General features: G+C 39.5%; 1 protein-coding gene across 4 annotated transcripts in view; it reads right to left on the bottom strand.

Moving 5' to 3' along the window:
- The window catches only part of EYA1 (EYA transcriptional coactivator and phosphatase 1), a 146,022-nt gene extending 131,058 nt beyond the window's left edge, over positions 1 to 14,964 (bottom strand). For all 4 annotated transcript variants that reach the window (XM_063392664.1, XM_063392682.1, XM_063392672.1 and 1 more), the window contains exon 1: positions 14,446 to 14,964. In XM_063392664.1, coding sequence (XP_063248734.1) covers positions 14,446 to 14,478 — 33 coding nt within the window. In that variant the 5' untranslated portion in view covers positions 14,479 to 14,964. The remainder of the gene's footprint in view (positions 1 to 14,445) is intronic.
- Positions 14,965 to 16,353: the final 1,389 nt, after the last annotated feature.

The raw sequence follows: 16,353 nt of genomic DNA, 5'->3' as shown, positions 1-16,353 counted from the left end.
TGGTATTAAAGATATCTAAGCATTAAACATTTGCCAAGCAACTCTGTGAAAAGAGAAAATACTAAGACAAGAACTCCATGACAGTAAATGCCATGTGCAATAAAAAATGTGGCAAGAGTTTGCAGCCCTCTCTAAGTAACAGCAGTAACAACAACATAAAATCTCCCACTGAGTTCATTTGACACAAACTATCCACAACTGCTCAGCAAAACCAAGAAGGACAGGACTTCTATTTCTAGCAGCTGTCTCTAATGCTGAACGCCCTGCGAACACTTCCCAGCAAATAATGTTTTCCTACTTAGCCACTGACAATGAGAAACTAGAGCAGCACAAAACATCAGTGGTTGAATAAGATGAGCGCAGGGAAAAAAAAAAAAAGTCCCCAAAAGAGCACTGGCTTTTTCGCAAAAACAGCTGACATCTACAGTTTATTATTAGCACAAGCTGACAGTCAATGGGAGAAAAGCCAAAGGTGTACCAGTGCTTAAGGAAAGGAGTCAGGATGACCTAAACAGCATCAGTGTAAATCTGGCATTAGTGTGAAGTAAGCAAATAGTCAAAATTCTCATCAGCATAATTGATAACTCTGAAAGTCATGCTGGAAAAATATTAAACATCCATTTTTATTTTCACGGCAGGTTATAAAAGCTGAAGAGGTCAAAGGCACAAATAATTTTCAGGTATGTGCTGCTAAGATCCTTAGTCAACTGAAATAAAGGAGTGTTCTGTGCCAGTAAAACATGAGAACAAAGATGAGAAGTCGAAGGCTGGGGAAGGCAGGCAAGTGCAGGAGAACTTTCAGTTGGAGGTTAAAGGAAGGAGCAAATTCAGAGTTATCTTCCACAGGATTTTATTACCCACTCCTGGATTACCCTACACAGTGCAGTTCCCTCCTTCCTCCTCACCCTTGCTCACCACAGCCTCCTCCTGCACAATACACTGGATGCCATAACATCCAGGTAACAGCTCTAACACACAAGAGATGCTCTAAAAGGCCCAGGGATTCAAAGGTGCTGGCATGACCCTGCTCACTACACAATGACAAGCAGTCAATGCATCTTGGCATTTCAGGTACAGAGGAGCCATCACACTCCACCATCATAATGATACACACACACAGTCTAAATCTTTAACAAAGAAAAGCAATTAATGCTTGCAGAATTTTAAGGTATTACAACGGCTTTCTTTCTGCTAAGACTTCTTGTTCTCTCCCTGCTTTTATGCCAACACACTTCATGGGGAGGTCCACAAGGGAAAAAAAATCGTTGTCATGCCATTATAATCCAATGGTCATTGGATTAACTCTTCCCTTCAAGAAGCCTGGGAAGAGATAGAAAAGCAGTATGGAGCTGCTACATTGCTGGTGTCCAATCTTTTATAATTGAAGGAAAAAAACCCAACAAACCAAGAGCAGAAAGAGCTATAACTAAAATAGAAACAGCTTCTGTCACCTGCACACTTTTAATTGTAATATGTTGGTCCCATTGGGCTCATGATCTTATCAGCTGTTCTCAAATCTACCAAACTATGCCAGTAGCACACAGTGAAGGCTCAGGTTTTAGCACCTTTGCCAGTTGAGGATCCACAATTCATGTGCTAGAGGAGTCATGTGTGTTAATTAGGACAGAAGGGAAGAGAGATGGGCAAAAGGAGGAATAAAGTGGAGAAAGAAAAGAGCACAAGGTAAGAGCAGAACCACACATTTTGCACTCCAGCTGACTTGTCCATTCAGCCACAGTGCATGGGAGTGATGATGTAGACTGTCTTTTCAGTCCCAAGCTCTAAGATTTATCCAGCAACATTGCAGCAGGCACTGGCTGCAAGTGTTCACTGAAGCCAGGGGTGCTGAACAACCTGAGGCCTGAGCCTCGATAGATCTTAATGGTTACTGATCTTTTACATCAGGAACAAAGCCCTGTGCAAGAGTTAATCTTCAAATAATCTGTTCAACCAAAAGACAAGAAAAAATTGTCACTAAATTACTTATTAAGAGTATTGAATAAATTCATTTTTCATTAAAAAATATAATGTTTTTTAAAAATAAATAAATTAATTCAACTCTCAGAATCTGCTATTAGAAGAGATAGGCTTAAAACTCTAAAATCTACTCTTCAGTTGTATGTTGCTCTAAATTAAAGATGCAATTTCTTTAAGCAACAGCTTGCTTTTCTCTTTCTCTGTGCCACCTGCCACAATGGGTCTTTGATCTTCCTCTAGATATAAAGGACATATTATATATTTTTTGAAACTCACAAAGCTACAAATTGACCTTAAAATATTATTACATAAACAATTGAATGTTTTCCAGCAGTATCTTTTCTTGGTCTGGAAGAGGCAGCTTCCAAAAGGAAAGCAAAATTCACTCCCACATGCAAGTTTTTCTGGAAGGTTATGTTCTCACTCTCCCAAACCTATCTGTCTAACCCTTTTGAGTCAGACTATAAATCAGAACTATCCAGAAACTTTACTAGCAAGGGGAGAAGAAATTTTTGGCAACAGAGCTTTTAACAAAAAGATTGGATGACAACAGAAAGAGGGGGTAGGTAGCTGAGGCAGGTATTTCCTACAACCCTATCTTACAAGCCAAGAATGCCAAAGAGAACTTAAACCACATTTCAGCCTGATTAGAACTAGAATTCAAACTGCTCCTCCAGGAAAGCACCATTCCTCTTGTTTGTCTGGAAGAAGTTTCTCACCTGTAGCCACATGGGCAGAACACTTGAACATAAGGACAAGGTGTTCATTCACCTCTATGCTCTGGCTCAAGGTGTCTATCAAAGGCAGACATCCCAAAGTACCGTCACCAGAGAACAGAATGAAGAGGGGGTGGAATCACATCTTCCTGATTTGCAGCTGATGCCAGTGTGTCGGAGTCCAGGACATCCCTCTGGCCGCCCGGAGGATTTGGAGACCGGACAGGGGGGTCTGGGATCTGTACAGGGGGTCAGCCAGCCTCACACAGAGCCCAGGAGGACACTGCCTCTGATCCCTGTCCATGGGAGTGAATGCCCACATTGTATGAAGAATCACAAAGCGAAAGTATTCAAAATAAGTAGTAGTTAATCACAGAGTGTAAATGTAGAATCTAGGATTTTTAATATATGGGTTTGAAGAGGCAAGATGGAGGAATTTGGGAGTGATCCTGTCCTCCTTGTTCTTGTTCTTTTCCCCCATTTTCTGCTGAGTTGTATCACAAGGACTGGTTTAGAGTAGAAATGACATGTTAACATAGGTAGTAAGTATTGGTAAGACTCTTAAAATAAAAAGTACATTGTGGATGGTGGGTGGATCAGGGAATTGGTACAAAAGGTCTGGGACCCTCTGATCCGCCCCAGTCCGCCGCGTGTCCTGCTCTGCTGGGGACGCCTTGCAGAGCTGAGAAAGAACTGAGAGATAATGAAGAATTAAAAACCTTGGAAACATGGTCTGGCGGACTCAGCTTGTCTTCTCTGGCTCTGGGGCGGGACCTTTCGGGCAAGAAAAGCTCGAAAGCCCTATGTACCTTGGGGAACAGCAACCCTGAGGAGAATCTCAGGGAACAGCAACCCTGAGACCAGTGCCCCCAGTTTCTGGGGTTTTTTTTTTGGGGCAAAAACTATTTAACCTAATTCAACACAAATTCATACAAAACTTCAGCTTCAAAGACTTTTTTTTTTTTTTAACTAATTAGTTTCAGTGAGAAAGGTTCTGAACATCCATCAGAGACATTACACAAACTGAGTGCCACACACTACAGTTAAATACCTGAAACTAGAAAAGAGCTAATGTTCTGTAGATTCAGATGCAAACCCAGGAAAACATACAGCAAAAAATACCCCAACCCTGAAGAAACATTTGCTATTGTCTCAGATTAATATAGATACTTCATGAAAAATACGCAAAAAGCCAACATTTAACTGTGATAACAAAGGAAAATTCAGTCAAGACAAGACATTGCAGAAATAGCTAAATTAATTATTTGCATGATGCTCACTATCCAAGAAGACCTTGACAGCTCTCAAACAAAGTATCAGCAGAAGCTTTGGATTAACAAAATGAAGAGACACAAACCAGCCAGATTCAAGAGTTCACCCAAGAGCTCTAAAACAATGGAAGCATGATCAAATCAGCTGCTATAATAAACAAGAGAATTGGTAGGCACATGGGAATATGATGTAATGGGGAAGAGAAAGCATGGCTTTGTAAAAAGAAGTCATAACTTCAAGATTACTTGCATTTCTGTAAGGAGTTAATGATTATTTGGATAAGGATGATTTGGTTAATGTAGTATATTTAGATTTCTGAAAAGCTCTCACAAGCCAAAAGCTCTTAAACAATTTGTCATAAGGTAAAATAAAAGGTCTGTCATGAATTACTATTTAAAGGATGGAACTGAGAAAGTAGGCAGTTTTCACAATGTTACTAGTGGAATTCCAAAATGGCCTGGTCTATTAAACATAAATACCCTGGAAAAGATTACAAAGAACAAGGTTATAAATTTGCTAAATGACTCAGGTCAGCTCAAAGTAAATCTGCCTACAGAAAACTGCTTTCATGGTGACTACACATGACAAGAGCTGGTGAGATTCTGTGCTCATAAATGCAAAGTAAAAGACAACTCAAACTGAGAATGGACAAGGATAAGTGCTAAATTATCTGTTGTTCTCAAGGAAGAGATCTTGAAGTTGTTGCCAATAATTTTCTGAAAACAATGCCTCAGTGGCAGTCAAAAGGGTGGATGCAGTGTTTAAAATTATTAGGAAGAAAAAACAGAGTAAAACAAAAAACATCATAAAGCCAGAGTGCTCACATCTTGAATATCTCACAAAGCTCAGTAGCAGCCTCAGGAAAAAACAAGGCTCTTCAGCTTGGAATAGACACCTTTGTGTCATGAAAACAAGAGAATTCTACCAAATCAGGAAAGACACTGCAGGAAGTAAACAGAGATGGACAAGTCATTATTTCTAATGTCAGGAAAACTTAACAACTCCAAGTTTTTGCTGCAGTTATTATGCAGCAAGCACAAAACAACAAAACCACTTTCTTTGAAAAGGCATAATTAACTTGTGGAATTAAAGGGAATTAAAGGGAATCAAAGTACACACACATCCAAAAGCAAGTTCATGAAGGACAGCATTAAACACAATGTTTTGGATGTATCTTCCATCTCTCAAAAGCAGGATTTGCTCTCTTTCTCCTACTGTCATTAACTGTCTGCCACCAGTCCCTGTTAGACTCAGAACACCAGGGCTAAGTTATGTTGTCTAACCCAGCCTGGTGGCATGCACTCACCTCTTGCTCTTCTCTGCTAATCTCAGGTTCTTCAAGCTGCCATACGAGGCTCTCGTTTTTCTGTCCAGGCTCAAACTGTTTGATTCTGAGTAGGTTTTGTCTTTAGGTCTCACTTGCCAGACCAAAATGCTGTCAAATTAATTATGCTCATCAGAGGTAATTATTTCGTTAATTAAAAATTGCAATAAAAATTAAAATTGCAGATGGGGAAGAAATTGCAATAATGGAGATTCCAAGCTACCAAGAAGTGCAAGATACTCTTTCCTCCTGATGATCAAAAGCGGATGCAATACTGGCAAATAAGACAGTCTTTGAGCATCACTAAACAAGACAAGCTAAGAACAGAAAGAGCTGATGTCCAGCGCTGCAAGGATTTGGCAGTGTGCTTGTCTTCTGTTTATAGAAAGCATAATGGCAGCATACAGCCCTTAAAGGGACTGAGCAGAGGATTTATGCAGTGTCTGCACTATAGAAACCTGCTTGATGTGCCACTTAGCTTTTACAAAGCCTAGCAAAAACCAGAGAAAAACATAACATAGATCTTGCACTTTCTCCCTTTCCAAAGTATTGTTGCAAAGGACAAAGATCTGAGGTACTCATCAGCTTACCAGTAAATATACCTTGCTTGTTCCCCAAAAAATAAATGCTTCAGACTAGAGTAGAAAAATAGAAGTGGAACAGGGCAACCCTAAATTTAGATTCTTTCTTCATGTACATATAACTGAAGGTGAAAGCCAGGCACATAAGCATTTAACTAGTTGATTCTGAATACTGAGATACATTTAGATCTTTTAAATTATTTACAGGCCTAAAAGGGTGGTCAAACATGAAAAATATGTCCAATTATTAAGAATAAAAATAAAATAAAAAATATATCATGCTTACTTTCTAAAAATACCTACAGTACTAAACACACATTCAGCAAGAGCAAATTCCTGAATCTACAAGCATCAAAGCAGTGCTTACTCTAAAAGCTCTCACTCTTTGAATCCCCATTCATTTTGCCCAAATGCAACATTTAGATTATATTTTAAAAGTACTCTGCAGCATAAGGAAAGTATGAAAGTGTGTCTGAAATTACTTACTCTCCTACTTTCTTTTAAAATAGTATGAGAAAAAGGATAAAACCATTTCTTTTTTTATCTTCAAGCAATTTCTTTCATTGACACGTGACCATTAACAGCATTTATAGCTCTGTAAATTATGATCAGGATAATCAAATCCTGTGCTTTGGAGTAGGAGCTGACCTCCATAAGAGTTGGGAAGAAATTTCCTCACATCTGCTGCACTGCACAGTTGTAGAGGTGCATTGTCAGTGCAATGGAAAGTCCACCTTATGTGAATGCTGGCAGCAGAATACAAGGCTTTGAATGCCAAAACACTGAAATGACAAATTCTATGTGATTGATGAGAAATCCCTATGAAGCTTTCTATTCACTAGACTCTGCTGCTGTGCTGTGCATGGACCACAAGACCATCGAGTCTACAACTTCCAGGACAGTCTAGACAGTACAGCTACAGCAAGGCAGACAGAAATAGAGAAGAATCTCTTTCCTACCAAGTCTGAATTTTAATTTCTCCTGTTGTAAACAGCTCCTTGACTGACTAATCTTACCCCCAGCAAATATAATTTGATTTTACTGTAGCCATATATGTAAACATAATATGAGAAAATCATGGCATTAACATTATTAACTAACAAAATTATATTCCTCAAGTAAAAGCTGGAACATAACTTAATTTAATCTAATACATTCCATGCACACAGACACACACAGACACACATATATAAACTCACACCAAAATAACATTAATTTAAACATCATGTTTCTGAAATCCACTAATCTGAGGTCAGTATATACAGGATTGAAAACTGCACTTGAACAGGATTTCTTTGTCATTCTATTGTATTTTCTATTACCATAGGACAACAGTAAAATGAGTATTTCAGAGAAATCTGAAATTGGAGGAACTTACATTTCCATATCCCATGTAAAATAACAAACTGAAACTAGGAGTTTGTCCAGTATGTAGGAGCAATACAAGTGACAGGCACAGCCCAACCCAATACCATAAACATTTAAGTGCCAGCTTGAACATCCCATCTGCTGACATTGCTATCCATACAGTTATCAGGACACACACGTGAGCTGCACAGCAAAGCTCCATGCCAAGAACCACCAAAGATGTCAGAAGCAAAAGAGTGAGTTGGTGACCAAAATCCTCATTAAAATACTGTTTTAAGGAAACATAATTCTATTAAGCACAGGTAAAGCAGCTTCATGACTGGTTTAGTGATCCTTCTTACTGACAACATCCCTTCTGCTGGGAAGCTCCAGCTTACCTGCAGGTCAATGTCATGGGGATGAAGCTGAGTGTGGGAGCTGGTCTGTGTCATTAGTGTTGCTAAATACAGGGTTCAACCTATCACATAATTATGCATGGAGAACTTGAGACCAAATTTACAAGAGCGTGTTTCTAAAAAAGCTGCTGAAATCCATTGATTGCCCCACGCTGTCTTTGAGATGAACATTCAAGTAGCTGAACACGAAATACCTGATCTGTGAACTTTTAATTTGATTTGTAAATATTCACACATACTCTTTCTCCCTAGAAGTATTCATAGAAAATTGTGAGTTTCTGTATGCATCAAAATACTTCCCCTTTGTATCTGCAAGAGTATTTTAGACTAGAAAACCCATTTAAAATTGTATTAATTTCCACATTTACTCAAATGGCATCAGGACAGGGAGTGGAAGAAAACAGGTATGGCATGGAAGTCTTGGCATGTGAGTGACATTTGAAGCAGCAACAGAAACACATCTTTCTAATTAGAAATTATTGTTTAGAGAAAAACCTTACGTACTTAAAAACAGCATTTCAGCTAGTCCATTTAATATTGCACAAATATACTTTGTACTAAAGTTTTTTTTATAGAAGTCAAATTCAAAAAACAGTTTAGGTATGTGCTTGTGTAAGTAAAGCAGCCTGTGTATGTGTGGGTGTGTAAATACCATATACCCAGATGCAAACCTTCAATGCATTAAGTAAACTTCAGCTCTATACCTTAGTACTCAATTCTGAGTCTGGTTACCTTCCGGATTGCTAAGTCTTTCTAAATTAGAACAAGCAATTTCTCTTTGTTTTACCTAATATTTGAAAATGGCAAAAAAGTCCCATGGGTCACTGAAAATTATCCCTTCATTCCTGCCGCCTGTTTCAAGTCAGTCAAAACATTCCAGACTTCAAAAGGGGGCTTTGCCTGCTTAGGCCATTTTGGTGTCCTTCTATGGTTGGCCTATGAGGGATTGGTTATTTGGATAAATTAGTTTGTGGAGCCTGCTGGCCTTCTAGAAGACCTCAGTGTCTGACTGCAAATTAGTTCTACCGAACATGTAGAAATCCCTGGGCAGACGAGAAGAAATAAATGGTGATAAAATCTAATACTACAATGTTTGTAATGTGATTTTGTTCTGCTCTGTAGCTTGTAAGCAAAGCTAATGTTGAATTAAAAATTTTCAAATATAAAAATGTCCATGAAAGCACAAAATCAGATCAGTATCCGAGTCACAGCAGAGAAGGCTGGATGCCAACTTTAAAGCTAAGCTTCCCGCAGGAATCTTTTATAAGAACAAACAAAAAACCTCCTGGTTTTCCACAGAATCAAGTAGGTATTTACATTACGGATGCACCCCTGCTTAAGCCAGGAAGTCACACAGTTGAATTCGGCTGGAGCTTGGGCTGTGAATAAACTGCTACGCAGTCTTTCAGTGCATAGTTGTACAACTGCCTAAGGAGAGTTTATCCTTAAGGAAGAGAAGTCAGAGAGCCAAAACTAACAAACATGGCTCCTCGAGTGGAACAATGGTCCAGAAAACCTAGTAAAAAAGAAAATAAACTTCACTGGCAGTTTGCTTTTTACTGTTAAGGGCTAAGCTACAACTTCATCAAGACTTTCAAGAAGAGACTCCACGCTGAACAGTTACACACAGTGGCTGGAAAAAGTCAGATGGATTGTGTGTTTCTCACACACACACTTTTACAAGTCGTCTAAAAATGTCTCATGCCATAACAAAGGAAAAGTTCCACCTCTCTGAGGAAACAAGGATTTGTAACCAAGATAAGTGGTGGTATCTGTTGATGCACCCCAACAAAACCCCTGCAAGGTCTTTGTGACCTTGAGGAGTTTGCCCAACACTACAAGTACTTCTGTCAGTGCTACAAGCACTGTCGCCTACGGCACTGTAGGATTTCTGCCACCAATTAGGAAAGGTACATTTTAACTGACAAGAATTTCTCTGTGGTGTTACTGCAAACCGAGAGGAATGGAGAGCTTGTAGTGAATAACATTTTCAAACTGTCCACAAACAGCTTACAATTTTCAGGAGTATTTTCACTAAAATGCTTAGAAAGAAAAAATCTATCAATAGTTACTCACTGAGCAGCTGCCATATACGGCCTACCAGCAGCTCCCTTCAATTTGGGGAACTTAAATACATCAGCCAGTTCCGGCTGTTCATTCTTTTTGACACTTACTGAGCGTAATAAGTGGGTTTTGTGGCTTATGTTTCCAATATTCTATCAATTGCAGATAGAGAGAGGAAGGGGAGTGGGAAGGGTGCAGGCGATTACATTTTATAGGCTCAGTTACAGATTGCAATTGCATGGTGCTTGTTGGTTATTGCCTTGCAGAGCTTTCCAAAAAGGAAGCGTGTCACACATTTCTTCAGAACGGGAGGGGAACACAGAGGGGAGAACACTGCCATGCCAGTCTTTGAGAAAAACTAGGCAGCACATGCATGACTTTCACAGTGAGAAGGCTGTAAGTTTCCAACCAAAGGTAAAATGCTTTTATTTTCACCCTTCCTTCTCACAGACTTTGTTCCCTAATGTGACAAACAGGCAATGTGAGTAAGCATGACAAACATGTCACTGACGAGGCTGTTCAAATCTGGAGGTCACCAGCCATGCCCTCAGGCACAGCCTTGCCACCACCGCGGCAGTGGCCTCTGAAACCGCTCGAGAGTTGTGCTGCCGGATCCTGGCTCGCCTTGAAACAAAATGAACTTTCTAGCCCTTCTGGTAGTGAAGATAACCTTGAAAATGTGAAGAGAGTGTAATCTGAAGCCTCAGTAAGACTGCAAGGAGCTTGAAACAAAGACAGGGAGATGTGAACTGCCCCAGCCATCTCTCTCTGGGCCCCATGGACTCAGCATTTCTGTGGTCGTGGAGTCTGGCATTTTTCCAAGATTCCACAGAATCTCGCATGTTTGCTGCAAAATTCATTATTTTGCTGCAGCCAGGTGCTGGATGTTTTTTAGTTTGGTTTTTTTATTTTCTCCCTCCCCCTTTCTTGCTGAAATCACCCACTTGCCCCATGTCTTTCCCCTCACGGATGTAGGAGGTGAGTTTTCGGTGCTCTCCGGTACGTGACATGAGGTGCGCAGGAGAGAAGTGTCCAGTGAGCAGCAGGGAGGAGAAAGAAGTTGGAAATATGCAGCCAGGCTGCCCTGAGTGCTGACTGAAAGCTGAGGTTTGGGGGCTGTGGGGGGAGTCAGAGAAGTGTAACTGCTGGAGTGGATCAAGAGCACCTCCTTTTTTGGCTCATGGGGTACACACCACTTGGATCTACCTTGACTGCCGAGGGCCTCAGAGTCTTCACTCTGTTTTCCAGATGGGCAGACTCCATCATCAAAAATACTCAATGCTGAAAACACTTTTGGTGTGCAATTTTGCAATGAGACTTTTCAATTATGAGCCCGGACAGTGTAGGAATGAAAATTATTTTATGCTATATAATAACTTAATATCGCTACCAGAGAGAGAGAGTTATGGAAGAAAAGCCCTCCAAAATATCCCCAGAGATCATAGTAATTGCTGAAAACATGCCAATATTTACTTGTGAAAATTTTCTTGTGCTGAGTTTTGCAAATAAATAAACCCCATGCATTAAAAAAAAACCCAAAATCACAGGCAAATCAAATTAAATAAAATACCTGCTGACCTCTACACTGCCCTTTTTGAGGTTTTTTTTAGACGTCGTCATCAGGGTACCTCCAACCACCTGGGTTATCATGCTGAATCTTATCAGTGTTTGTCATGTTTTTAGGGTTTCTAGAGGGTTTCTAAGACAATAGATTCATGCCAATGCCAAGTTTGGAACTGGTAGACTTAGCCTACCACAAATATAAGCACAATAATTTTGCATAGATTTTTTGAAATCAATTCGATATAAAATGATTTGTTACTCAGTCTCAGTCTCCTTACAATCAGAATTTCTCTAACACCCAAAATGACATTTTCATCTCAAAAATAATTAAACAAGAGATTGTTTTTTATTTCTCAAGTATATTTGAGCAGTGGGACTTGTTGCAAATGACTGGCAGGCAGAAAAGCCCCCTCAGGATGGTGAAGAAAATACAAATTAAAAAAACCCAACCATTTGTTTTAACTTGATGAAACGTCAGTGAACCATCTTTGATAAGTGCATATACAATTAGCAAACAAGCTTCAAAGTCTTTTTTGGACTTGGAAAGAAAGCAACAGAACTTCAGTGAAATTTTCAGACAGGATAGCACACTGATACCCTCTGTCCAGCCAGCCTCAGGGTTGTGTTATGCTTCTTTCTCAAGCACCTAGTGAAGGAAAGGCAGGGGCAGATGTAATGTTCAAGTTTGCAAGCCCAAGTTTGAAATTCACTTCCTACAGAATCCAAACCAAGCATGTGACAGTACAATTAGAACCATTTCTTGATTAGGAAATGGCTGAAATACTCTCTCAGCTGTGTGAGTGTAACAGAAGTGCAGAAGTGAGTTTATTTGGCTTATCATGGTAGCCTCTGTACACATCAACACTGACACGCTGTATTTCCATGTGCAACATCATCCTCTTCCTCAAAAGAGAAATCTTGACAAAAGACAGTGGCAAAGTACTTCCTCATCTACTCTCTCATACTGTTGTCTGAAAACTTTTCTTTCATTTTCCTTTACCTTCTCCTTCTCCTAGTACATTCTCTGTTGTCCATCTAGATCTGTCTTCCAAAAACATTATCCAGCTTCATTTCTCAGTTGTTGAGTAAGGCTCCTCCCTTATCCACATGTACCTGAAATTTCTTCCACTGCATAGTTTGCATTGGTCAGTTGCAAAATTGAATTACCTTTCAACTGGTATGTATAGGGAAGTTTTCTTCTTTTCCTATGCACACTAGCACCAGGTTTTCAAAGTCACAGGTTTTGGGTTCTGGTTTCTAATTACAGGGTGCTAATCTATCCCTCACCCTTTCTTTCTATGCACACACACAGAGCAAAATAAACAAAAACAGTGTTCATGCCATCATCTTTATTTTCACTAAGACTATTTTGCCTTCTGACTTCTGTTTTTAGGAAATCTCCCTCTTGGTCAAGTGGCTGCTGCAAACGCAGCAGACTGCCCAGTTATGAATTACTTCAAGTGAGACCTAACTGCAGGATCTGTTTCCAGGGTTTAATACCCCAGTATTAAACCTCTCCAACGACACTGCAATCAGAAGAGTCACACCCTGCCCTGTGTCATGTATGTACCTTTGGGCTCTTCAGTCGTTGTTTACAGAAGCCTGGGTGCTGGGCAGTGCAGTGGGTCTATTCAGCAGTTAGTGGTTTGGATTTTGATAATGCTGATAGTATCAACGACTACCACCCACTTGGGTAATGTGAAGGGAAACTCTGAGCAGATGAAATGTTTTACAGGCTCTCTGGACTAAGTGGTGAAAAGAGGGAATGGAATGAATAACCCCAACAGGAGTGCTGGTGGTGCCAAACCATGAACAAATGTTTCCCTTAATACTCCCGTTATGTGGAGCGACAGTTACATTTGTCATTACATACAGCTCCAGCACACAATTACCCAGCCCAAACCCTCTACAGCACACGAAACCCAGGCTATGCCGGGCACACAGAGGGGAAGGGTTGCAGTGGAAGCCACAGAAAATCCTGACAGGATCAGGGAAAGGCTTTTCATGCATGGAGGAAAGGCTAACTCCGAGCAGAATGAGGCGCTTGGGTGGTGCTGAAAGCTCTGGCACTGCAACTGCAGACAGGACCATCCCTGTTTAGTGCCTGCTGGTAACCATGGCCACCCTGTCCCCAAGAGTTAACTGGTCCTGTCCACACATAAGGGTAGCAGTGATGGATAAAAACCCAGATGTACACATAGAGACAAGACTGGAAGAAATGAATGCTGGAAAACAATCAAAGCCATATTGCTTCAGACAGCAAAAATTGCACTACACATGAAGTGTGACAAAACCAGCAACACAACAGGCTTATTAATAAGGGGTTTGGTGTCTTCTGCTCTGTTGCTACATGAAATGGAAGCATCGGGGAAACTGGATACAGAAACATAAAATACAAAGGGAAGAGTCAGAGAGAATAGAGTACTGTCAACTATAGAAAATAAACATATCAGAAAAAATGCAGGAAAGAAATCTAATTAAATTTACTAAACAGCTTTTGGACTTATTTTGCAACTGGTAAAAATAAGGTAACCTCAATACGCACAGTTTCTGTTAAACCATTCAGAATAAAAACATATATGTGGCATTTTGAATTTCACAGAGTGCCAAGAATGATGTCGCAAATCAAACTAACAAATTCAAAACAAACAATTAATCATTTGTGCATGAAAGATCCTTAATTGTACCTGATAGTTTGCAAAATTTCCTATTATTGTGAGTCTACAAACAGGCATTTACAACAAACAACAATGCTACTACATTTTTTTGCCACGGTTCTTAAGACTTTGCAGCTAGCAGTTGAACTCCCTTCTCCCAGGAGGAATATTTGCATATATTCACAAAGGCAAAGAGAAGTAACTTCAAATAATGGGATGAAAACTCTCTAACAGATAAAAATGTTAACAACATAAACACAGCAGGCCAAATATTTCTTAGAGAAAGCAACAACCATTATTTTGTCATATGAATCACTGAGGACAAGTATTTTTAAAGCTATACCTAATTTTCAGTAGCTTTAGCATAAGCTTCCATCTCTCAGTTAATTTCATCATTCCCTGCTTCTTCCAATCACTGAAAGTGCATGTAGCTCTCTAAGACTTGCATTCGCTTGGTTGCCACAAAAATAATCGCCACTTTAAAAGCCGCAACTTTTTTTTCTCAGGACTGACAAGTTGTTTACTTACAGACTTCCCATTTATTCCCTCGGGGTCTTCCATTGAAGAGTTCTCCTTCCAGATTATATGCAGCCTATTAGTTACAGGGAGGTTCAGACAGTCCTAGTACACACACACCTGTGGAAAAGACAGTACCACATCGTCGGGTTAATTTGTTGGCGTGAAAGTGGGAGCTGATCTTCACTTCTGCAACTTCCCGGCAACTAACAAGTATTCACAAGTTGGGAGCAGTTGTCTTTGAAGAATTGAATCGGTCTTGAAAATAAATACATAGCTGAGCTGTTTATTGTGAATCCACACAAGCCAAAAGCAGGCAGCGAGAGCCCCGTTGTGCTCACTGTCTGCAGAAGAATAAAAGGCAGCCAGGAACTCTTCCACCGTCCCTGTTTCTGTGCCAACAAGACATCTCTTCCTCTTTTATTTCGTTTTTCTTTTTTTTTTTTCCTTTTTTCTTTAGGAAGCTCAGCCTTCCCCTGATATCTATCAGTGTCAATCGTACTTTAATGCTAAGAGGAAATAATAACAAAGCAATATGATTGTAGACTGAGCCAGGATAAAAAAGAAAATCCACAGAGTTTTCAAACGTTGCCCTCAAGCTAAGGATATTTTTATACTAAATCTCTTCAAGTTTACATTAGGTCACAGTCTTAGGCCCCATAAATTATAAATATGGGATGCTTTGTGTTCTCTCACCTTTGGAAAGGGTGTTCTTTGATGTTTAAAGTAACAGTGGAGTACTGAGATGAAATGACAATGGCTTACCCTCCCAAACAGATATCAATCCAAAATATGGTTTCCTTCCTTCTTTAGAATAAAATGCTGTAAACAACTTAAAATTCAGAATTATTCATTAGCAAAATTTAAACAAACCCAGCTAAAATCCTCATTAGAAAAACTGGCACTTTTTAAAAAAATAACTGAGAAAAATGCTGTCAATGAAGAATAAAAATGAAAATCTGATTTTTTTTTAAGTGTGTATATATATATATATACACACACACACATTATATACACACAGAAATGTGAGTATCACTTTGCTCTTCTGTGACAGTTAAAGATATGGTCTGAAGATACTAAGTCTGTCCTAAAACCACTATGCTTAGGAAACACATATAATTTAAGACCAGGACCCAAAATCTTTATCTTTCTACCTAGATAAGACTCTAGCAAGAAAGTAAAAAAACCCATTCAAAGCCAGTTTTTTGGGCACTACTCATTGCACACATTTGGCTGCTTCTATAAAATCTAAGCATTAAGAAAGTGTTAACAGGTCCACTCCACACCCTAAGGAAGATGCTAATATGAACCATGCTTCTGCAATGCATCCACTCCCTTCTTTCTGGTTTACAATTGAGAGATCAAATCCAGTCCTCCTCCTGCTGAGAACAATGGCCAATCTGCAATATTTCTGTGAAATCAGGGTTTGGTGCTTATATTTGTTCTGACACCAGATTATAGGTTAGAAAATGATTTATGGCTTTTAAATGTGACAATTAAAGTTAGGGAGGGGAAGAACAAGAATTTTTTCTAACTTAAAAAAAAGAGAGAAGAAAACAGCCCTCTAACAATGCCCCACTCCTAAGCAATGACTGACATCTGTTTCAAAAACTCTTTTATTGCAAAATTCAATAAATGGAAAAACCGCACGAACTGAAAGCCTGCCACTTCAGCGAGGGAATAAAATGGAGCCTTTTCTAATGGAAAAATATTCAAAAGTCAATTGATGTAATGCTGGTATGGATGACCTGATGGATTTTCAGATCAGCAGTGCTCTATTTACTAATGGAAAGAAAACTTTACCAAGACTGGTAATTTTCTACTGAAGCCCAGAAGGAAAAAGCATGTATGTTTCAGTGTATATTATAGTTCAGCCATAATTAGGCGACCTAACTTGCAGGAGCTGCTGTGGCAAATATT

The sequence above is a fragment of the Prinia subflava genome, chromosome 1 (assembly GCF_021018805.1).
Source record: "Prinia subflava isolate CZ2003 ecotype Zambia chromosome 1, Cam_Psub_1.2, whole genome shotgun sequence".
In the NCBI taxonomy this organism is placed as follows: domain Eukaryota; kingdom Metazoa; phylum Chordata; class Aves; order Passeriformes; family Cisticolidae; genus Prinia; species Prinia subflava.
The sequence above is the reverse complement of the archived record's forward strand: the minus strand, read 5'-3'. Positions and strand labels throughout refer to the sequence as shown.